This window comes from Ranitomeya variabilis, chromosome 6 (assembly GCF_051348905.1).
Source record: "Ranitomeya variabilis isolate aRanVar5 chromosome 6, aRanVar5.hap1, whole genome shotgun sequence".
In the NCBI taxonomy this organism is placed as follows: Eukaryota; Metazoa; Chordata; class Amphibia; order Anura; family Dendrobatidae; genus Ranitomeya; species Ranitomeya variabilis.
Window position 1 is genome coordinate 46,304,175 of NC_135237.1, and position 25,598 is coordinate 46,329,772.

At 41.1% G+C, this 25,598-nt stretch overlaps 1 protein-coding gene across 10 annotated transcripts in view; it reads left to right on the forward strand.

Moving 5' to 3' along the window:
• KIAA1217 (KIAA1217 ortholog) overlaps positions 1-25,598 on the forward strand; it is a 506,736-nt gene that overhangs the window by 294,396 nt on the left and 186,742 nt on the right. For 5 of the 10 annotated variants that reach the window (XM_077268372.1, XM_077268371.1, XM_077268369.1 and 2 more), the window contains exon 3: positions 17,886-17,966. The exons of the other annotated variants lie outside the window; for them this stretch is intronic. In XM_077268372.1, coding sequence (XP_077124487.1) covers positions 17,886-17,966 — 81 coding nt within the window. The remainder of the gene's footprint in view (positions 1-17,885; positions 17,967-25,598) is intronic. 10 annotated transcript variants of the gene reach the window in all.

Below are 25,598 nucleotides of genomic sequence, written 5' to 3' on the forward strand. Positions count from 1 at the left end.
ATTTTCACACATGGTCTCCCTAACTCTTCCAGGCTTATTAGTTTCTGCCCCCATATCCCTCTGCTTTCACCACAACCCAGCACAGTACTACAGTCCAGTAAGTAAGAGTCCTATTCTCAATCTGCGGTTCTATAATCTCCTTTCCCTTAGGGGAACTAGTTTGCCATTATGACTGTTACTTCATTTAATAATAATAATAATAATAATCTTTATTTTTATATAGCGCTAACATATTCCGCAGCGCTTTACAGTTTGCACACATTATCATCGCTGTCCCCAATGGGGCTCACAATCTAAATTCCCTATCAGTATGTCTTTGGAATGTGGGAGGAAACCGGAGTGCCCGGAGGAAACCCACGCAAACATGGAGAGAAAATACAAACTCCTTGCAGATGTTGTCCTTGGTGGGGTTTAAACCCAGGACTCCAGCGCTGCAAGGCTGCACTGCTAACCACTGAGCCACACTCTTGTCATCCGCTCTGCTGACTAGTCAGATCTAAGGCTTGTTCTGTTGCACTTTAGTCCCTTCCTCACTCTGGACTAGTCCCAACCATTAACCCTAATGCTCCTTACTGTAGGGCAAAATATAATTTATCACTAATAACGCATGTCACAATACACATGACATTACACAATACAGCAATCTAAGGGTTAAGGTTTCTCCTTGTGGAGAGTGACAAGCTAAGCCTGTCATGTCAGAGTGAGAAGACTTAAACACCATGCATGAAATTAAATATACAAATTGCCTCTTCAGAGAGGATGAAGACTTGAACTCTAATACCACCTGTTGGAAGTAGTAATGCTAAAAGTGAATATCGACCCTTTAACGAGCCTTGCCATATGACTTATGATAATCTCAATTTGCAGACACAGTGTTTTGGGGTATTGCCCCCCATCAATGCAAAGTATGAGAACTGATTTGGTTCTTAAGCCTCTCACCCAGCCAAATCGGATCTCATACTTTGCACTGACGAGCAGCAATACCCCGAAACACTGTGTCTGCATATTGATATTCTGGTTTGACTTTTATCCTAAGTCATATGGCAAGGCTCATTACAGGGTCGATATTGACTTTTAGAATTGCAACTCCCAATAGGTGGCGCTAGAGTTCAAGTCCTCGTCCTTTCAGAAGAGGCAATTTGCGTATACAATACAGCAATATTCGTGTCTTCAAGAGGAAACGTGGGCGGTATGTCCATCTCCCTACATTGACATTTCCTCCCTGAATTGAGTGAATCCGCTTGAGTCGAATTTCTGGAGATTCTCTAAACTCTTAATATTTTAATTTAAATGAGCAAAGTTGCTTAAGTTTTATTGAATTATTTTTTTTTGTGACAATTACGTTCAAGCCTACGTCCTACACCTATGTTATTTCTTACCGACCCAGATCTCCCTGCAGGCAGGAAATGAAATGAACAGCTGGTCTGTGCTAAATTCAATTCAACTGAAGTTTCCCCCAAAATGTTTGTTTTAGGCAAGCTGTGTACAAAGATGAACAATAGCCGAATGATGGGGATTATTTTTTTTGTTTTCCATTTATTTATGTTTCCCTTTGTCATATTAATTGGATCCACTGCAAGGCATGCTGTATAATTTATGAAGTGTTAAACTGACATTAAAAAGATGAAGCTTTCATGTTCTCTTGTATCAAGCGGCATACAAAGCACCGATAACTAAACGGAAATGTGCTGGAAAGCAGAATATTGCTAGGCGGCTTGTTCTTGCAGATGTACCCATACTAGAATGCTCCAAACAGCAGATTTACATACGGAATTATTACATTGATTCTGAAAGTGACAGAATATAAAATATGAGAAAAAGACAACAATATCGGGAAAAAAATAAACAAAGGAGAACAGATTCTTTCAAGTAACGGTCACTAAAATCTACATAACTGATAGCTGAACCTCCATACACATGCATGCTCGGCTTGGCTGAGCGTGCATGTGTTCTGAGGACACTTGAGTAAGGAGCTGCCAGATGCCTCTGATGGAAGATTATGTACCCTAAGAACTAAAGTATGTTAAAATCTATCAGCCTGATCCTTCCTTCCCCCAACATCTGTTTTGGGTTAAAGTCGGGGTGCTCTTATACACATTAGATGGTCCACGTTAATACATAAAGGCCACAATTCGACAAAGCTTTTACACCAAGAAAAGGGCATAAAAGATTTGAATGGTCACAAAATTTTGGTGCAATTTGGCGTTGCGTTAAAACCTTGTGGCTTTTGGAATTTTCCCGCAAGTTTCTCGTAGCTCCGCCAATATGGGCAGAGCTGGGATGGGACAAAGGCGCATAAGGGTTGTGAGGCCACAGCTTGTCTAATTCATGAAAAGCTGTGGCATTCTGTATGCCAGAAATCTAACTCCAGTGACTAACTAGAGTAAGATTTCTGGCGTAGCGCACACCACTCGATAGATGCTGAGGCATACACGTCTTCATGAATCAGGAGACTATGACTCCACCACGTCCTTGACCGGCGAGACAATCGCTAGTCTTGATGAATCGGGGCACTAGTGTATAACCACCATAATAAACCCTCAGTCAAAGGCAGTCGCTGAGGATTAATAATTTCACAGGATAGATTATTTCCAGGTATAAAGGCCGCCATTTTCAGCATGACCAGTTTGCCATCTTATGTGTAGGGGGTCTCCCGACTGATGACGTGGAGGAATTCAGCACCTAATTATTTTGTTTTCAGGGGGAAAAAGCTGCTGACAGAGGTGTCTGGCAGCGGCTTTCTCCTCATTCCCTTTTGAACACAAACGAAAGCTTGGTCAAGTTGAGCACACGTATATAGGAATACCGGGACAAATGGCAATCTGCGGAATAGATATTCTGCCGACCGCTATCTCATGTGTATGGGCAGCTGAAGTGGTGCTAGCACTAACAAGCAGGTTAGAATGGAGCTACCCCTGCTAGAAAACGTCTCTCACATGTCCTCCTGGCATAACATAGCTGTAAGATTACTTTATATGCGGAGCTGTTATCTGGTCACTGTATGTTGGCATTAGTTGACCACTGTGTATGTGACACTGCTGCGTACAGTTGGCACTATAGGGTATACCTATGTATTATATGCACTAATTTAGCATTGTAATTTAGGTAACTGTCCGAAAGTGTCATTTGGCTAACTTATGGTACTGTCCTTTGGGCACCACAGTACATAGCTCTTATATGTCAGTGCCAATGCAATGTACCACGCAGATTATTTAATGGATGATGGACCCATCATCCACCTTTTATTCCATGTCTATGGTTACTCATATTTTTTGTACGTAAACTCTAGGATTCCGCTCTTACAAAAGCAACTGTATTTTTACCTGAATTTTGTGAAATCATGTCAACTTTCCTTGAACTGTTGAACGCAGCAGAAAAAAAGCACAGCGGAAAAAATGCAGTGATTATGCTACATGGGAACATGCCCACAGGGTTCAAGAAAAGTATGAATTTCTCCAGCTCGGCTCCGGTGCACCATGTCAGAAAAGGTTTTCTGGTGGCTTAGCGCTGAGGATGGCCAGTGGCCGGTGGCGGCAATCTCTCGGCATACCGTAGTCCTCATAGTCTACCAGAGAATACATCCTTATGTGGACATACTGTACTGGGCTATGTCATTGGGCTCTTGAAGACTCATGACTACAAATGGAAACCTTTTTTACTTTCCTTGGTCTTGGTAGAAAAACTGCAAGTTCTTACCTTAGTACTAAGTACACGTCTCTGAAAAAAAACACACTAAAGGATAGATGGATAAACCTCCAAAATCTGCAAAAACGACTAACCGGGTCCGGCGTCTTCTGACACTTCTAGATGGATAGAGAGACATACTTAGATGGCATTGCCTTCAGCAGTCATGATCTTGCGTTTTATGAAACATGCAACAACTAGAAGCTTTAATTATGCCCTGGGAAGATAAGAGTTAAGAATGAGGAAAAACGGGTAAAGCATGACAGAGGTTTGTGCAAAGAAGTGATTGGGCTCCAGGGCAAATATAAAAAGTATCTTAGGGGAGTCATTCAATTATATTTTTTGTTAAAAGCATATTTGCAACTAATGAAGATTTTTTTCAGTGACTATTTTAAGGGAATTTGACATCAGAAAATGGCCTATTGTTTAAAGAGAACATGTAGGTGCTTTAATGCTGAGTAAATCCTCACCTTTCTTGTGGAAATCGGATTTCCTGTTTTAGAGAAATCCATAGATCAAATGGTATGCTAATGAGTCTCAAGTGCAGTGGGCGTGGCGGTGCACCTACAGCTCTCCTGCCTCCCTCCCTAATCTCCGCCCACTGTCTGCCGTCTATCTCTGACTGACAGGTCACTCATGTTTCGGAGACCTGTAAGTCAGAGACAGGAGGCAGTCAGTGGGCAGGGAGTAGGCGGAGAGGCAGGAGAGCTGTAGGTGCACTGCCCCGCCCACTGCACTTGTGACTCATTAACATACAATTTCATCTCTGGATATTTCTAAAATGGCAAAACAGATTTCTACCAGAAAGGTGAGGATTTATGCTGCATTTAAGAGGCTTGACATACAGGCCATTAGTTCAGGTTATAAAATCCTGAAGACGGGTTCTCTTTAAATCAGGTTTTTATGTTAAATGTATTTTTTTATATATATATTTTGGATACATTTTTAATTTTACTATCTGCATTACAAATAAATCTATTAAAATAAAAAAGCAATTTTCACACTGACCAATAAAATTAACACTAGATTCATTCTGTTCTTTCAGGAATGCCACGTCAACATTTAGCAGGTTAATGCTGACTAAAGTTGTCTCTATAGAAGTGTTATCTAAGCATGCTCTGATTAGGGCCAAGTTATTGCGAATGTGGGGGTGGGGAGGGTGAGCTGGGACTATCACCTATTGTAAAGGTTGGATTCTGTATTATCTACCTGCATAAGGCTGTTATCTGTCATTGTAATCTTGTCTGTGATGATAATGAGACTGATGAAAAGTGTTCTGTACAAAACATGTAGCATGAGTGTAGGACAAGACCTATAAAGACCAATCCTCCCTCTGTTGGCTTGGTTGGAACTGTCCAAATCTAGATAAAATGTGGAAAGATATCTCCTTATTGATTTATAGAATCACTCACCCAAAATGTATAATTATTCCCAATCTCGCACTTGTATCTTTAGACACAGAATTCATTCCAAAATATTTGTGACATAATCATACACATTTTCTTAGTTTTCAAACATTTAAGTACGTCCAATTAGAAAACTTCTACTATCCCATCAATCTCTAAAATTATAGAAGAGTATCCCTACGCAATGTATTTGAATATATTAACGCCTGAATGAACAACTCTTTACAGAAATATTATAATAAATGAATTTTTTAGAAAAAAACAATTTCCCCCCCAATAGGAATTCTGACACAACTGTTGTATATATTGTTGGTATATATTGTCTTTGTTAATTATACTACTAGAAACTGTGAATTTAAATCCTTTTTTTCTCCTTTGTTTTGAAGACCGAAATATTTTGGCATGTTATTTTAATTGTTTATTATTCAGCTTTATTTAAAAGTATACTATTGTTATATAACATTATCTGATTAAGCTAGCTTATTTGACTACTCTGTTTTAATTGCAAAGGATAGATTTCCTCCCTTCCCTTCCCCTTTTCCTATCTTTAACCCATTACTTGCCAAATTAGCAATTTTCATTTTTTTTTTATGACAGATTTTTAATGATTTGGGTCCTAATGAATCAGAAACATAATTTGCAAAATTTTTTCAAGTACTGATTTTTCAGAAAAGGGGCGTCCCAATATTCAATTAAAAATGACAATGACATGATTTCCTATTTTGTAAACATTCATTTTACAAACACAACATAAAAAATTGGACCTAATTATAAACATTATAAAATCTTAGTTGCTAGAAGCTAAAGATTAGGCGTCCCCAAAAAAAAGGTCATTGGTAGATAATGAGTTAGTGTATCACTGTTGTTGATAGCAGTTATGTGCAGGGCTGTGGAGTCGGAGTCAGGGAGACGGAGTCGATATAAAATGGACCAACTCCTAAAATCTTTAATAAATTGGGTTCAGTAGTTCAGAGCAGGATGTACTGTAAATATTTTCAGAAGAAGTTGGGAAAGTTATGAGATGTCATATAAATATCTGTTCCTGATATAAGGATCTGGACTTTTAGCTGAGATGAATCTGTGCTGCACTTTATGTACATGCTCAGTAGTGACCAGTGCTGTGGGGTCGTAGTAGAGATTAATCTGTGCTACACTTTATGTACATGCTCAGTGGTGACCAGTGCTGTGGAGTCATAGTTGAGATGAATCTATGCTGCACTTTATGTACATGCTCAGTAGTGACCAGTGCTGTGGGGTCGTAGTAGAGATTAATCTGTGCTACACTTTATGTACATGCTCAGTGGTGACCAGTGCTGTGGAGTCATAGTTGAGATGAATCTATGCTGCACTTTATGTACATGCTCAGTAGTGACCAGTGCTGTGGAGTCGTAGTGGAGATTAATCTGTTCTGCACTTTATGTACAGGCTCAGTAGTGAGGCAGGGCTGTGTAGTCGTAGTTGAAATGAATCTGTGCTGCACTTTATGTACATTCTCAGTAGTGACCAGTGCTGTGGAGTGGTAGTTGAGATGAATCTGTGCTGCACTTTATGTACATGATCAGTAGTGAGGCAGTCCTGTGGAGTAGGAGTTGAGATGAATCTATGCTGCACTTTATGTACATGCTCAGTAGTGACCAGTGCTGTGGAGTCGTAGTGGAGATTAATCTGTTCTGCACTTTATGTACATGCTCAGTAGTGAGGCAGGGCTGTGAAGTCGTAGTTGAAATGAATCTATGCTGCACTTTATGTACATTCTCAGTAGCGACCAGTGCTATGGAGTGGTAGTTGAGATGAATCTGTGCTGCACTTTATGTACATGCTCAGTAGTGAGGCAGTGCTGTGGAGTCATAGATGAGATGAATCTGTGCTGCAGTTTATGTACATTCTCAGTAGTGACCAGTGCTGTGGAGTAGGAGTTGAGATGAATCTGTGCTGCACTTTATGTACATGTTCAGTAGTGACCAGTGCTGTGGAGTCATAGATGAGATGAATCTGTGCTGCAGTTTATGTACATGCTCAGTAGTGACCAGTGCTGTGGAGTCATAGATGAGATGAATCTGTGCTGCAGTTTATGCACATGCTCAGTAGTGACCTGTGCTGTGGAGTTGTAGTGGAGATGAATCTGTGCTGCACTTTATGTACATGCTCAGTAGTGACCAGTGCTGTGGAGTGGTAGTTGAGATGAATCTGTGCTGCACTTTATGTACATGCTCAGTAGTGACCAGTGCTGTGGAGTCGTAGTGGAGATTAATCTGTGCTGCACTTTATGCACATGCTCAGTAGTGACCAGTGCTGTGGAGTCATAGATGAGGTGAATCTGTGCTGCACTTTATGTACATGCTCAGTAGTGACCAGTGCTGTGGAGTCATAGATGAGGTGAATCTGTGCTGCACTTTATGTACATGCTCAGTAGTGACCAGTGCTGTGGAGTCATAGATGAGATGAATCTGTGCTGCAGTTTATGCACATGCTCAGTAGTGACCTGTGCTGTGGAGTTGTAGTGGAGATGAATCTGTGCTGCACTTTATGTACATGCTCAGTAGTGACCAGTGCTGTGGAGTGGTAGTTGAGATGAATCTGTGCTGCACTTTATGTACATGCTCAGTAGTGACCAGTGCTGTGGAGTGGTAGTTGAGATGAATCTGTGCTGCACTTTATGTACATGCTCAGTAGTGACCAGTGCTGTGGAGTCGTAGTGGAGATTAAGCTGTGCTGCACTTTATGCACATGCTCAGTAGTGACCAGTGCTGTGGAGTCATAGATGAGGTGAATCTGTGCTGCACTTTATGTACATGCTCAGTAGTGACCAGTGCTGTGGAGTCATAGATGAGGTGAATCTGTGCTGCACTTTATGTACATGCTCAGTAGTGACCAGTGCTGTGGAGTCATAGATGAGATGAATCTGTGCTGCAGTTTATGCACATGCTCAGTAGTGACCTGTGCTGTGGAGTTGTAGTGGAGATGAATCTGTGCTGCACTTTATGTACATGCTCAGTAGTGACCAGTGCTGTGGAGTGGTAGTTGAGATGAATCTGTGCTGCACTTTATGTACATGCTCAGTAGTGACCAGTGCTGTGGAGTGGTAGTTGAGATGAATCTGTGCTGCACTTTATGTACATGCTCAGTAGTGACCAGTGCTGTGGAGTCGTAGTGGAGATTAAGCTGTGCTGCACTTTATGCACATGCTCAGTAGTGACCAGTGCTGTGGAGTCATAGATGAGGTGAATCTGTGCTGCACTCTATGTACATGCTCAGTAGTGACCAGTGCTATGGAATCGTAGTGGAGATGAATCTGTGATGCACTTTATGTACATGCTCAGTAGTGAGGCAGTGCTGTAGAGTCGGGAGTCAGGGAAATTGAGGAGTCTGTGTCTGAGGTTTGGCTTACTGACTCCACAACCCTGGTTACGTATATTTTGTTTACTTTGAATTTTTTTTTTAAATAATAATAAAAAAAACCTTGAAGGTATCTTTTGTGAGAAGGCTATCATCTACAAGACATTTTTTCAATGCAATGGTGGTTGTTAGTAGCTAATATGATATTCAAATAAATACCATTTTACTATAGACCAAGTTGGATAGAGCTAAACAGGAAATTCCAAAACTTCAGGAAACTTTATTTTTTTAGTCTAAATGTGTTTGATAATTATTATGGATTATAATAGTTTCTTGTATGTTTGCATGCCAAAAATATTCCTGCATTCATGGGGATAATACATTGTTAATGCAGCATCTGTGCGCTGATATAGGTCTGCATAAAATCCCTGCGCCAACTTGTCATGGTGCCCAGGAATTATTTGGGGAGACTGAAGCACTTGGCTATGCACCGCTGTTAGTTTGCTTGTTAATATAAAGCCCTAGAATCTGTTTGATCATTAGGTTAATTTTAAATTTAGGATATCACTGGGCCGGTCAGAAGTGGCTCGAATTCTGTTATTTAATTAACTCTAGCCAACTATTTGTTTTTACTGCTCGTTCTGTATTGTTTGTGTGCTCTCTGGCTTTGAGTCTTCTCTATCTTCTCGGACTTCTAGAACAGTGGTCTTCAACCTCTAACTCTCCAGAGGCTTCATGGCCCAGGGTATTATAACCTTCATGATTTCCTCTTCGAGAAAGTGTCTCTAGTTTTCTTTCACAAAACACATTATATCAAAGTTCAAAGAACTACCTTATTTTGCTATCTCATGTCTATGTGGTCACCTGACTCTCCCCCGACAGATGATATTGGGGACACAGAAGTATTGGGCCATTGGAATTTCAACAGCTATTTCTTTACTTTTCAAAGTTGACAAGCCGCTCCTAAAAGTGTCTGGCATTGACTTTCTCATCTTTTTTGAAGCACATGAACACTTGGGCAAGCCAAGTGCTCACATATACGTGGTACTCGAAAATAGCTTTCTACTGAACAGTTATCTCATGTATGGCCAGCTAGAGAGTTAAGAACATGGGCCAACTGACTGAGCATTAGAGACCTCCAGAAAATCATCATTTTTCATTCACATCTCCACTGGTCTAGAAAGTCATACAAACATGCCCATCGACATAGGATAAGTGCTCCGTATTCTTGAAAAGTTTTTTTTCCTTTTTCGATGTCTCCAGAAATCCAGTCTACCAATAATAAGGCTAAGGTCACACTAGCGTATTTTTGATCATAGGGTGATCCAATTTTCTTGGATGAGAACATGGAAAAAACAATTGTCCACCTTCTCCGTTCTGTCAGTCCGTGAAAATCTCAGATTTCAAATTAAGTCGGTTATGTGCTATTTTTTTTTTAGGTGTAAGACAGATGAAAATAATTTTTTCAATGAAAAATCCTTCATCCATGATCTCTCATTGAAACAATTCCCAGAAAGATTGTTCTTTGTTGCCCACTGTCACTGACCATGTATGACTAGATCGTGCAATATTGTCTAAAACTTTGTCTTAGATTAAGCCTGTGCTCATTGAAATACGGTAATCTTTTAACCAGTAACATACTTTAATCTATCGTGTATCGGGGTCCAGTTTCTTCCAGAAATGGTTAAATTGTCTTGAGGAGGTTGTTACCTCCATCCTCACGGTCTACTAAGCTATTTTCATAGTTGAAAGGTATGGATATTTTTCTACTCTTTCCATTTTGGCAAGGACAGAATAAATTGGAAAATAATATAATGTACGATGATCCAATGCCTATGATAATACGGTTGATTCAATGGAACAGCAACTTTTCAGATGTTTTCTATGGATATACTGTTTATAAATTCACTCATGCGAGTTTCCCTCCATTTCTCGTTCTACAGCTTGACATGCCCTGTATATCTGATTACCACAATTTCTCTTCTGCCAATCAAAACTTGTCTTTTTATTTGTAATAATGTGAATTGTAAATAGGTCACCATCGGTTTCCAACAAAATGCCTACAGTTCATGGCTGATTCAACACTTTAGGTGCAGAGTTAAAGTGAACTATCATGCTCAGATCATGTTCGGTCATGCATTGTTCTATGACTGACTGGTCATTGATGGCCTAATTTTAATGTGTGATTGGTGGGGTTCGACTCTTGGGTCAAAAAAATAGGAGCCATGGTGTTTTGCAGTATCTGACACAGCACCGTCCATGTGCTGGTGGAATGCCATGCGCCATCACAGTGGTGGCCAATATGTTCTGCTGATTGGTTTGGATTCTGGCTGTCAAGGCCTCACCGATGATGTATTGATGGCAGTAGAATAGTCTTTTAATGTAATGTTTTGGAAAACCCTTTTATGTCTTTACTCAGTGAACTTGTATTTCAGCATGGAACGCATGGAGATCTAATGGTCAGGCGTGGATGGTCATCTCCTGTATATATATATATATATATATATATATATATATATATATATATATATATATATATATATATAGCAATTTAGCTTAATGTTTAAAAAAGTTCTAACTTACTGTAATTTTGTATTATGCTTTGTCTTGTTATGAAATTTGTGCAGAAACTCAAGAAAGTTGCATGAAACTTTAATGAGTTAGTGGAGTTATAAACTTTTTATTGTCCACCATGATTTCACACTATACTTTAAAAAGGCGCCTGCTGCCATTTTTGTTCTCCCCAGATGCCATGTTTTTGTGCATAGTTGAGTCACTTGGCCTTGATTCAATGTTGAAGTTATGACTTTTTTTTACCCCAATTCTTCCATGAAGACCACCTAGTCAGTAGTTCGGTGTAGCTTGGTCTCACTCTCTGCTGCCAGTCCTGAGCTGATGACACTGCTGGACATCCATTGATTTCAAAGGGAAGTAAGCATGATGTCTCTTTCCTCTTCTCCACAAAGTTTCCTTGGCCAACCATTGTATCTACAGTCCTTTTTTTTCATCCATTTCTTGGTGCTTCTTCAAAAGAACTTGAACAGAACATCCTGAAACCCAGGTTTGTTTTGAAATCTTTGCCTGGGAGAAACCTTGCTGATGCAGTATAACTACCTTGTGTCGTGTTGCTGTACTCATTTTTGACATGAAACTGTCTTCTACAACTTCACCTTTTGTAGCAGTTTGGCTGCTCCTCATCCAGTTTTAAGCCTCTTACGCAGCTGTTTCTGTTTCAGTTAATGACTACTGTGCTTGAAAATAATGATCGTTATCACCTCGTTGATATAATTAATTACTCATTCATTGATTGATATATATAATGCAGCATTTTTTCCATTCCTGTCTCAAACTGTGTACTGTAGTCTGAATACATGAAAAATCTGGGAAAATGTTAGTGTTAAGAAATTGATCTAGAGATAAAAGGAATATTATCCTCTATTACAGATTCCAGCTAAATTTCAAAAACATTTTTAATAAAGGATTGTCATTTACAGGATTGTCTGGACCCAGACCATCTGTATGGGGAGTACAATGGCCGCAGTGTGATTGGGACTGTGAGCCTAAGCCTGGTGGATTGTGTTCTCGTTTCTCGGTGAGATTGTGTCTGGAAAGCAAAAGATCCCTATTAATACCAGGACAATGCAAGCGATATAAATAAGGTTATCTGAGCTAATACAATATGCCTCATACAAAGGAGAACAGGTAGAGTCTGGATTAATGTAGCAGCAGAAATGGAATTAACGTATACAAAGAAAAAGAGATGACTACTGAATGTTATCAAAAAGGATTTACCAGCACAATCCCTCTTACAAGCGTACAGTTGTTTTACAACATAATAAAAATCTGCTGAAAGTGACAATGTATTTAAAGCGAATCTCGCCTGATATAGTCATCAGATCAAAATCTAAAATCTAAGACGGGTCATATTTCTGTATTACATTATTTTACATTTTTTACCAATACTAAACTGCTGGAGCACTTGTCACTTTCTCAAAAAAATTATGCAAAATACCTCAAATAATATCTCTAAGCTTCCCTAAATGTATTGCTTATTTCAATTTTGAACCACATTGCTCCATTATTGAGATTTTCACATATATTGCTTTCAGAAGGCAGTTTGTGAAATCTCTGCCTATAGTGCCACTGGGTTTTTCGTCACAGTCTTCTCCCACACAAACATGGACTCCGGTGTCCAGTCTTCGGTGCTTAGTCCTGGGGTGAGCTCAGTCGCAGCTCCTATCCCCCAGATTCTTCTCACTTCTTGCCCCTTCCTCCTTCACCGCGTGCTCTCTCACACTGAACTGACTAACCCCGCCTCCAGGCCAGAATTTATGGGTAAGCTCCCCTAAAATAGCTCCCCCTTCTGGTCTGGAGTCAGGAAAGGTGTTGTATGCTGAAATTATCTGGAAAGGGGACTCCTCTTGCTTCCAGGCTTGGCATCACCCCCCCAAGGAAGGCAATGCCACTATGGAAACCGGACTCATGGGGTGCCACACATCTAAGAGGGAGGTGTCAAGGCTCACATGTAACGGGGTGTGCTGTGCAAGATGAGATTCCCCAGCGTTGTGCAGCATTTGTGACCCGAGACGGTCACCTACTGTACAAACAGAATTCAGCAGAACTAAAGGATGGCGAAAGTGTTTCTGGAAGGACGGGTCTAAAAAGAGCACCGGGTCCGGTGACATCTGTAACGCAGCTACCAGATATAAAAGGCCGGAGTGGCAAGGTGGGAAGCCAGTTGGCTCCAATAAGTGAAACCTGAAAGAAGTGTGCTTAGAGGAACACCGCGGCCCAGTCACCGGGATGTGCTTGGAGGCCTGGCCCAACGGGACATCGTGAGCCAGTGAGTGCGATCCAAACCTCATTGGTCAAGACTTGTGTGCCTGACTATGCCGGTCAAGACCTGAGACCTAGCCCTACACCAGTGAAGACCCGTGGACCAGGCTACGCTGGTAAAGAAGCAAGCAAACAGAAAGAAAAAAGCTGACCATAAAGTCCAATAGTGAAAAATTTGGTAATATTTATTATTAATAGTAAAATAGAGGTACAATTAGGAAACAACACATCAATGTGTATAAACAATACACTAAAAACAAGGCCGCACATCCATGTATGAAGAATGGCCAAAATTGTTATAACAAGGTCAAGGACACAGTGCCAATCTCAGTATAAATGCCAATAGATAAAAATGCATACTAAAAATTATGATGAAAAATTGTAAGAAAATAAAAATATATACACCCTATTAATAAAGTGCTTAGTGCTAAATGTAAAGAAAAACTCCAATAAGGAAGATTTTAGATGCAACCAAGTGTTACCGTGGAGTCTCAGTAAATGCAAAAATAAAGAGAAGTATGCAGGCACCATAGAGGTGTTATACAAGAGAGAGGAGAGATTAAAGTATGACTGTGTAATTGTTGGTCCAAATGTGGAAAAATAGTGATAATAACTAAACTATATGGATCTCTCTCTCCTGGATGGCGTCCTCCCGACGCGCGTTTCGGCACACAGCCTTCTTCGGGGGCTGGATGGACTCTTGTTAAAATTAACAGGGATGACAATGTAACGTGGCTTATACACAGGCCTACACTGTCCGGTAGGCCGCTATGAAGAAGTCCTAATGAGTAGTGCAGAAAAAAGTTATATCTTATAATTCATTAAACAAGCTAGCCATATTAATATTCCATAGAAGCAAAAGTAAATTTATTTACTAGGGTCAGGTTATTTTTGTGTGTCCAGAACAGTGGCCCCAAGAATCACTGTTACTGATGGGCCTTTGCCAACTGAGTCCGACACTGGCTTTACGTTGGCAAAGCTGCACTCTAGTTAATAGAGAAAGGCCAACAGAGCGCTCTGCTCCACGATGTCCAGATGCCCGGGGTCCTGACCCTGTTACCTATCAAGTATGTCTGTGGCAGAGTTAGGAGGAATAGGTTCCTGGCAGCTCTGTAGAGTAGATTGTTATAGGATAACTGTACATACAGTGGATTTTTGAAATGTTTTCACCTTTATACATAAAAGTCGCCCTTTTGGATTTAGAAGATCTGCTCTGCATTAGATTTATCATGGGTGTTAGGAAGAATATCTGGGTCAGATATTGGTAATCCACTCAGCTTTGTCTTGTCTCTAGGCTTTTACGTTAGTGATTTGCTTCCAGCTCAAATTGATATGCGCCTAATTTCCATTCCAAGTTTCACCTTTCCTTTCCCACGGGGCGGGGTGGGGGGTGAGAGGCAATGGATCTGCCCGAGACTTATCAAGTTCAGGATTTCTTCCTTTCTGCACACTGCATCAACGAGAAGTTTTCCTTCCTCTCATCCTTCTTCCGTCAACCTCCCCCACAAGTCTTTCTCATATTCCATGTTGTACGTGGTTTCTTTCCATGATAAATGGTCATCTGGTATTTCCCTAGATTGTTTGGCGCTAATGTGAAGGATGTGCTGTGTAAATAGAAATTACCAGAAGGCCAAGGAGCAGGTAGTAAGCCTACGGCTAAGCAAAGTGGTACTGTTATATAAACAGTCTATATGGGTGATATATGCGGGTTATAGATGTGTGATCATTGGGGGATTGGACCAATTGGACCCCCACCAATTATGAAAACAGGGGTGCCAAAGTCATATGTGGGTCCACCACTTTATTCACAGTCTATGGGCTCGGTGGTGACCGCAGTGCACTACCACTCCCGTAAGACCAAAGAAGTGAATTGAGAGGTGGTCATTAGTGATGAGCGAATATACTCGTTACTCGAGATTTCCAGAGCATGCTCGGGGGTCCTCCGAGTATTTTTTAGTGTTCGGAGATTTAGTTTTCCTCACCGCAGCTGAATGATTTACATCTCTTAGCTTGATTACATGTGGGGATTCCCTAGCAACCAGGCAACCCCCACATGTACTTATGCTGGCTAACAGATGTAAATCATCCAGCTGCGGAGATAAAAACTAAATCTCCGAGCACTAAAAAATACTCGGAGGACCCCCGAGCGTGCTCAAGAAATCTCGAGTACCGAGTATATTCGCTCATCACTAGTGGTCATATATGCACACTACACCGACCCATTAATACGGTAGACTAGTGGTTGGTCTTATCATACATTTATCTCTCCTTCTGAGTTGGATTCTGGAAGCCATTGGTCCGGGTCAGTTCTGCAGCACAGACAGATGATGTTGGTGTAGATGGAACAAAGGACGCTGTTATGGCAGAACGGCTAAAGGAGGAACACATGGAACCTCGGGATACAAATGAAACAGGGCAGACTCAGTGATGAAGACCCAGAAAAGCAAAACTGAGTAGCACAAGGATACTGCAGAGGTGACTAAGCAACTCTGTAGCAGAGCTGAGTTTGTCACAGAGTCCAATGCAGAGCGGGCAGTTAGTGGTAGTGCACAGTTGACTCAGTGATGTAGGAGAGTTGAGTTTTTCATAAGGTCCAAGGTCAGAACTGATCAGCAGTATAGTACTGTAGTTACTCAACATTGTTTCAGAGCTGGGTTTGTCAGAAGGTCCATGATCAGAACTTGGTAGTGATATAGTAGAATTGTCAAGTATCGTATCAGTGCTGTGTTTGTCGCAAGTTCCAAGGCAAGGACAGCAAAGCAGTCCATGGTAGCAGTATGCTCATCGACTACCTGAATAAGGGAGCAAGCCAGGGTAGCCAGTTTACCATTGGTAACCAATGCGCAGAAGAGCAGAGAGAGTCAGTAAAGGCTTGAGGATAACACAGCGCTTGACCCTAATGCCAGAGCAAGGTGATTAACACTAATTACCTGGTAACCCCTTTAAATATTTACCCTTAAATTGTCATTCAAGTGCAGATACATATAAATCCAAAGATTCTAAACAGTTCAACATTCCGTGCTCTGTATCTCCCTCTAGTGGTGGTTGAATGTTATTATTTTTTAAATCCATGTCTATGCTGGGAATTTGGAGTACTGCATCAGAAAAAAAAATAAATGCAGAATGCTAAAATTAAAATTGCATTATGGAAAATCATTTTTAAGCTAGTGATTTCAGATTGTTTATAAGGTAGGCTTAAACCATGTCTTGTTGATTGGATGTCATCTCAAAATTCAGATGTTTGTGGAAAAGTCTTTCTGCAATATTGGATTTTTCTTTTAGGCCTTGTGGACTTTATTTGGAATTTCTTGGAAAGTTAAAACAATAGACGCTCAACCCAGGTCATGTAGCACGGCAGCCCTCATTCAGTTAACTGTTGCCAATTTATTTATTAATATTATGGGGAAGCCCTGAGGCCACGTTCACACGTTCAGTATTAGGTCAGTATTTTATATCAGTATTTGCTAGTGAAAATCAGGAGTGGAACAATCAGAGGAACAGTATTAGGCAGGAGTCAGACGAGAGTATAGCATTTGATGCGATAGCCTGTGATCATGATCCGCTCGTGCGAGCGTGCTCCGATCCTCTCGCATCAGATAATCATAACACAGGTGTGGAGGAGATGGAGAAAGTAATTTCTCCATCTCCTCCACTGCCTGGCCTGGCATATATCGGGCTGCACTCGGGTGACATCCGAGTGCAGTCATATGTTTCGCACGCACCCACAGACCTGCATGGGTGCATGTGAGCCGAGTCTCACTGCCAGTCACAGCATGCTACCGAATCGGCATGAGAAAATAATGGCTGATCGGCACTCCCCATAGTATAACATTGGCATGAGTGCTATCTGATAAAACATCAGATCGCCCTCGGCCCGTGTCATTCGCTCGCCTAATAGAAACACGTCTCCACTTCTGCATTTTTCACTGATGTAAAATACGATCCGTATGTAAAATACGGATCGAAATAATTGCCAAAATTTAAAAAAAATACATTTCACATAAATAAACTTGACTTAAACTTTCAGTGATTTTTTGATGATGGCTTCCATTCTTCTAAAATGACCAGATTTTGGTTATATTCTTTTTTTTCTTGCAGTGAATGTGATGCTTTATTTTATGAAGCGCCGTGGTGTAATCGCCGCTGAGTCGGCATTGCTTGCTATTTCTGATGCCGCATAAGTGGCTCGTTGAGCACCATTCATACCGATGATGGGTTGAGTGCCATGTACGCCACTCAGCGGCCCGGATAAGTGACATTATCACAGTAAGTGGGGAGACGAGCACTGTGGTAAGAGTCCTCTACATCGCATATGTTGACTGGTGCTGACATGAAGGGCGACATGCCACCGGCGGGGGCGACAAACAGGCGTCAGCCGTTAATTCCCCGCTGCACAGTTGCATTGTGTTCCCAACCACGATGATATCGTCCCCGAATTCAGCCCCACCTCGCGTCATTTCAGCGTCTTGTAATCCACATTGACTTTTGTCTGTAACTTGTCTTTATTTAGTCCCATTGTGAGTAGAGATAATGACAGGGATAAGGAGTCGGGACAAATCTTTTTATTTTCCTGCTACAAATTGCCTCTTTCTTTTCTCTTTTGTCTTCCTTCTTCTTTCGCAGGCTGTGCAGTGTATGCTGGCCTCGCTCCATTCAGAACTTGACATTCAAAGGTACTTGATGAAAATTGAATCCTCTCAGAGAGTTAGTACATTATTCCTTTTTTTGTGTGTTTTATTTTATTTTTTTTTTATGGCCTGAGATTTTACTCTTCTAACCCGTGTGTATTTTGCAGTGTGAATGCACCTGTTAACCTATTAGGAGGATTGCATGCATTACACGTCATTACTGGGTGTATCAAAAGTGGCAGTTCCAGCCCCCCAAAAAGACGAATTGAGTAATACTGGTATATCAGGTGAGAAATTTATAAAAGGGCATCTGTCCGTAAGATCAACCCTCCTAATCCATCTATTTTGGCATGTAGGTCATAAGAAGCTGAATGAAACAATACATCGATATCTGATATCTGATGTTTTATTTCAGAGAAATCCAGGTTTTTCTTAATATGTCAATTAGCCGTTAAGATCTATGGGCGGGACAAAGATCTCCCTGAGAATCTGCCTCCAGAGATTGTTGTTAATGAAAAGCGGAGCTACCAATGTGAGACATGTAGATCAGGAGAGCAGACTGTCAGTCATTACATGTCTCACACTGGTAAGGCCCCTATTTATTTAAAATAATCTCTGGAGGCAGATTCTCAGGGAGATCTATGTCCGGCCCATAGATCTTAACAGTTCATTTACATATTAAGAAAAATGTTAGCTTATCAGGAATTAGTCATCAGATCGCAGATATCAAGTTATGAATTCATCTTCCTATGCCCATATAGATGGCTAAGGACAGATTCCCTTTAAGTGGGGTGAAAACACACATGGCTACCATTACAGCCTCCATTAGGTTGTTGTCACTTTTCAACCTTATAGGGAATCTGTTGCTATTTAATATGAGAGTAGTATAATTAATGGCAAGTGAGCCTGAGTCCAATGATAAGTCACTTACCTGATGCAGCAGTTGTGACACAATCAGAGCTCTTAGATGTAGGATCTAGCAGAGCTCAGAAAGCTAACCCTGCCTACACCAGACTCTGTATCTACATTGTCTATTCACAGTGAGCTACTAATCACAGGAGGGGGCGGAGCCAGATCAGGGCTCACACGCTGATGTAGTCCAGCGGTGATAATCTCCTAGTGATAACACCTTTATTATAAGTTAAAAAAAAAGCTAAAAAAGGGACACATGGTGGAATTCAGTGTATCAGCTGCTATCTCATGCTGCTCTCAGATTATATAACAAAATCTGCTGACAGATTCCCTTTTAGTTAATATTATGCGCAGAATTATATAGACACCCCTTTTGGTGTGCCTAAATAATCCAACCCCATGTAATACAATCTGATAGTGCCGTGCCCAAATAACACACTATTCCCATAACCAAATATTACAAACTACAGTGCCCAAATAATATGATAATTCAATGCCCAAATAATAGAATTAGGCACTGCCCAAATAAAACAACTGTACAGTGCCCAAATTATGGAATTAAATAGTACCCAGATACTACAATACTACAGTGCCTACATAATGTAATTAGATGGTGACCACATAAAATTAATTAGTGTACAAATAATGTAATACTACAGTAGTCATATACGGTAATACAATTAGACAGTGCCCACATAATACATAATTACAGTGCCCAAATATTACAAATCAACATATTACAAAGCTACAGTGTCCAAATAATAGAATCAGACAGGGCCCAAATAATAGACTAGTGCAGTACCCAAGTGATACAATGCTACAGTGCCCAAAGAGAATAAGTAACAGTGCCCAAATAGTCCAATACTATGGTGCTCAAATAATACAATCAAGACAGTGCCAGAATAGTAGAAACATACACTGCCCCCAAAATACAACCATTTAGTACCCAGATATTACAATGATAGTGTTGCCATATAATAAACTTATAATATATTGTTCCCAAATAATACATGAGGTCTATTTGTCCTTGATGCAAATAAAACTTTCAAGACCTTGTTTTTTTTTGTATTAAGGGGAATGCTGTTTCAGTTTAGCATTATTGTTTTTGTCATGACTTTTTACTCTCATGCAAGATATATTTCTAACATATTTTTGTGTTAAAAAGTAACCGACATTTAATTTTTTTCATAAATCAATCGTACACATGAAAATAAGAGACTTCGTAATATATCTTATCAGAGAAATCTGAAATTCTAAGATAGGAGATGATGTTTGGTGCTCATAAAGTGGAAAAATGTAACTGTCGTTTCAGGAGAATTTGCGGCAGAATGTCTGTGTTTGCCTCTAGCTCCGCCCCTTCCCCTCTCCATAGAACCTTAGAAGCACCAACTGTCATCTCAATACAAATTCTTCCCCTGAATTGAGAGAGAAAAATCCGTCCAGGAGGAGAAAGCAGCACATTTTTCTGATAAGATATATTACAAAATTGCTCTTTTTCATGTGTATTGATTTATGAAATAAAAAATAAAATGATGGTCATTCTTTGTTTGGTGAGAAAAAACAGAAACCGATAAGCTGTGACCTGTATGGTGCATATTTACCAATATTAAAAGTAATAGTAGTGATAGCTACTACATACAATATCTGTACGGCTAGTGGTCGCACATGCTCACTATTGCTCCAGTCACCCAAAGGGCTTTGGACCTCCCGGTCTCCAGATCGGTGGGGGTCTCAAAATCTGGACCCCCAGCAGTCATACATTTATCATCTTTGGATAGCTGACAAATGTTTCCTATCCAATTAATCATTCAATCATTTTTCTTCTTACAGATTCTCATGTGTCTTTCTATAAAATCTATAGGGTCCAGTATAGGGGTCTTTATTCTACATGGACGCAATGATACTGAATCTGGCTACATGACCGAGGTGTAATGAAGTGACGAGGCTTCTATTTTAAGTACAATATCGTTTGATATTTTTAAAGGTTTGTCCTTAAGAGTACAACCCCTTTAAGAATGTCATTTGCGCTGTTGAACTTTACTATCCTCCCCTCCCGCGCATGCCACTGGCATTCTTTGCAAAGCAGAAATAAGGAGATAATTCAGTTTCAGCATTTATTTTCTTTCAAGTTGGCATTAAGAGTCGCGTAGTTAAAGGTCACGTTGCTCTTCCCGATGAACCTAATGTCTTCGGCTCATTATGTGTTGAAAGAATAAGTGATATGCTTGGCATGTGCAGCGCATCAAGAGTAACCGTATAGGAGGGTGTCTTCACAAACCTCAAAGGAAAGCCAATGGAAAGTTCCCAGGGTATGGAAATGCTGCACTTAGGTCCGGTGCTACGGAAAGGTAAGATGGACTATCACCATCCTAGAAGAGCGGTGGAATCCTCTACAGGTGAGGTTCTACAACCATGGCACACACCGCTGAGAACCTACCAAAGGGAAAAGAGGTACGTTGGGAGGAATGATGTAGTCGGACAATAGGTTGGGTAAAATATTGGCACTGATTAGATCTCACGTTTGACTTTTTGGTATTTGATCTTCCAACTTTTGCATCAGAGGAGGAAGGTTCTACCAAGTCAAAAAAAAAAGTTAAATGTTTACTTGCTCCAACTTTTATTAAATTAGTCTAGAATTTTTGTTCCAGTGTATCGTGACGAGAGCTCTTCGTAGGTTTCTACAGGTAGATAACTGTCCGTTATCAAATAGAAAGTTCTGCAAAGTTCTTTTCCTCATACACTAATCTTCTTTACTGCGGTGCTGTCACACACTATAGAGTTTTCTGTCTTTCTCTCTCTCTATTTCTACGGCTAAGTTGTCAGCTGTGAAGTCCACTCACTATCCAGAGTTGTCATGAAATGGCTGCTGCATTCCCTGCCTCTGCTTTTATGCAGGCTATGATAGTTCTTCCTGACTGGCTTTGATAAACCACGTGATGTGACAGCTAACTGTAAGGCATTCAGAGGAAAACCACCTGAGGATATAGGAGACTATTCTGGCTGATCCATCCTTCTGCAATGTGTAAAGATGCTGTGGCCGTTTTAGGCAATATGCATTAATCAGAACTCTAATTGTTCAAATTCAGCTAATTTAAAAAGAAAATATATTATTCAAATTTGAATCCCATGAAATTGATTTGCTCATCTCTATTAAATGTATCTTTAAAAAAATATATATATTTTTTTGTTTTAAATATTATTTTTGATATTAAAAATAATTGCAAATGCTCACGCTGCCTACTAGGCCTACTATTAGACTAGTATTAACTGTTGGGTGCATGAACATTAGCCACAGTAGACTTAATAAGCCTACTGAACTGTATTGAAGCATTTAATGGGCATGCTATCATCAATGCAATGGTTATTGTGAAGGAGAGAAGGTGAGCTGTGACATCACCTATTGTGAATGGTGGATCCTGTGTTATCTACTGTATATAGAGGTGTTATCAGTCATTGTACAGGAGGAGGTGAGCTGTGACATCACCTATTGTGAATGGTGGATCCTGTGTTATCTACTGTATATAGAGGTGTTATCAGTCATTGTACAGGAGGAGGTGAGCTGTGACATCATCTATTGTGAATGGTGGATCCTGTGTTATCTACTGTATATAGAGGTGTTATCAGTCATTGTACAGGAGGAGGAGGTGAGCTGTGACATCACCTATTGTGAATGGTGGATCCTGTGTTATCTACTGTATATAGAGGTGTTATCAGTCATTATACAGGAGGAGGAGGTGAGCTGTGACATCACCTATTGTGAATGGTGGATCCTGTGTTATTTACTGTATATAGAGGTGTTATCAGTCATTGTACAGGAGGAGGTGAGCTGTGACATCACCTATTGTGAATGGTGGATCCTGTGTTATCTACTGTATATAGAGGTGTTATCAGTCATTGTACAGGAGGAGGAGGTGAGCTGTGACATCACCTATTGTGAATGGTGGATCCTGTGTTATCTACTGTATATAGAGGTGTTATCAGTCATTGTACAGGAGGAGAAGGTGAGCTGTGATATCACCTATTGTGAATGATGGATCCTGTGTTATCTACTGTATATAGCGGTGTTATCAGTCATTGTACAGGAGGAGGAGGTGAGCTGTGACATCATCTATTGTGAATGGTGGATCCTGTGTTATCTACTGTATATAGAGGTGTTATCAGTCATTGTACAGGAGGAGGTGAGCTGTGACATCACCTATTGTGAATGGTGGATCCTGTGTTATCTACTGTATATAGAGGTGTTATCAGTCATTATACAGGAGGAGGAGGTGAGCTGTGACATCATCTATTGTGAATGGTGGATCCTGTGTTATCTACTGTATATAGAGGTGTTATCAGTCATTGTACAGGAGGAGGTGAGCTGTGACATCACCTATTGTGAATGGTGGATCCTGTGTTTATCTACTGTATGTAGAGGTGTTATCAGTCATTGTACAGGAGGAGGAGGTGAGCTGTGACATCACCTATTGTGAATGGTGGATCCTGAGTTATCTACTGTATATAGAGGTGTTATCAGTCATTGTACAGGAGGAGGAGGAGGTGAGCTGTGACATCAGCTATTGTGAATGGTGGATCCTGAGTTATCTACTATATATAGAGGTGTTATCAGTCATTGTACAGGAGGAGAAGGTGAGCTGTGACATCACTTATTGTGAGTGTTGGATCCTGTGTTATCTACTGTATATAGAGGTGTTATCAGTCATTGTACAGGAGGAGGTGAGCTGTGACATCACCTATTGTGAATGGTGGATCCTGTGTTACCTACTGTATATAAAGGTGTTATCAGTCATTGTACAGGAGGAGAAGGTGAGCTGTGACATCACTTATTGTGAATGTTGGATCCTGTGTTATCTACTGTATATAGAGGTGTTATCAGTCATTGTACAGGAGGAGGAGGAGGTGAGCTGTGACATCACCTATTGTGAATGGTGGATCCTGTGTTATCTACTGTATATAGAGGTGTTATCAGTAGTGTTGAGCGATACCGTCCGATACTTGAAAGTATCGGTATCGGAAAGTATCGGCCGATACCGGCAAAGTATCGGATCCAATCCGATACCGATACCCGATACCAATACAAGTCAATGGGACTCAAGTATCGGACGGTATTCCTGATGGTTCCCAGGGTCTGAAGGAGAGGAAACTCTCCTTCAAGCCCTGGGATCCATATAAATGTGTAAAAGAAAGAATTAAAATAAAAAATATCGCTATACTCACCTGTCCGACGCAGCCTGGACCTCAGCGAGGGAACCGGCAGCGTTGTTTGTTTAAAATTCGCGCTTTTACTTGGTTACGTGAAGTCCCGGCTTGTGATTGGTCAGGGCGGCCATGTTGCCGGGACGCGGACCAATCACAGCAAGCCGTGACGAAATTACGTCACGGCTTGCTGTGATTGGTCCGCGTCCCGGCAACATGGCCGCCATTAACCAATCACAAGCCGGGACGTCACGGGAGGCTGGACACGCGCCCATTTTAAAAAGCGCGCGTGTCCAGCCTCCAGTGACGTCCCGGCTTATGATTGGTCACGGCGCCATGTTGCCGGGACGCGGACCAATCACAGCAAGCCGTGACGAAATTACGTCATGGCTTGCTGTGATTGGTCCACGTCCCGGCAACATGGCCGCCATTAACCAATCACAAGCCGTGACGTCACGGGAGGCTGGACACGCGCGCTTTTTAAAATGGGCGCGTGTCCAGCCTCCCGGCTTGTGATTGGTTGATCGCGGCGCAACCAATCACAAGCCGGGACGTCACGGGAGGCTGGACACGCGCCCATTTTAAAATGCGCGCGTGTCCAGCCTCCCGTGACGTCACGGCTTGTGATTGGTTGCGTCTCCCATGTGACTGCGACGCAACCAATCACAAAGCCGGGACGTAATTTTAAAATCCTTAAGGACCTGAAATTACGTCACGGCTTGCTGTGATTGGTTGCGTCGCCCATGTGACTGCGACGCAACCAATCACAACGCCGGAACGTAATTTTAAAATCCTGAAGGACCTGAAATTACGTCACGGCTTGCTGTGATTGGTTGCGTCCCGGTCACATGGGCGGCACGCAACCAATCACAAGCCGGGACTCACGTAAAGGAAAGAAAAGCGCAAATTTTAAACAAAGAACGCTGCCGCTTCCCTCGGTAAGGTGCAGGCTGCGTCGGAGAGGTGAGTATAGCAATATTTTTTATTTTAATTCTCTCTTTTACACATTTTTACATTAATGTTGTTTCGATACCGATACCCGATATCACAAAAATATCGGATCTCGGTATCGGAATTCCGATACAGCAAGTATCGGCCGATACCCGATACTTGCAGTATCGGAATGCTCAACACTAGTTATCAGTCATTGTACAGGAGGAGGATGAGGTGAGCTGTGACATCACCTATTGTGAATGGTGGATCCTGTGTTATCTACTGTATATAGAGGTGTTATCAGTCATTGTACAGGAGGAGAAGGTGAGCTGTGATATCACCTATTGTGAATGGTGGATCCTGTGTTACCTACTGTATATAGAGGTGTTATCAGTCATTGTACAGGAGGAGAAGGTGAGCTGTGACATCACTTATTGTGAGTGTTGGATCCTGTGTTATCTACTGTATATAGAGGTGTTATCAGTAATTGTACAGGAGGAGGTGAGCTGTGACATCACCTATTGTGAAAGGTGGATCCTGTGTTATCTACTGTATATAAAGGTGTTATCAGTCATTGTACAGAAGGAGAAGGTGAGCTGTGACATCACTTATTGTGAATGTTGGATCCTGTGTTATCTACTGTATATAGAGGTGTTATCAGTTATTG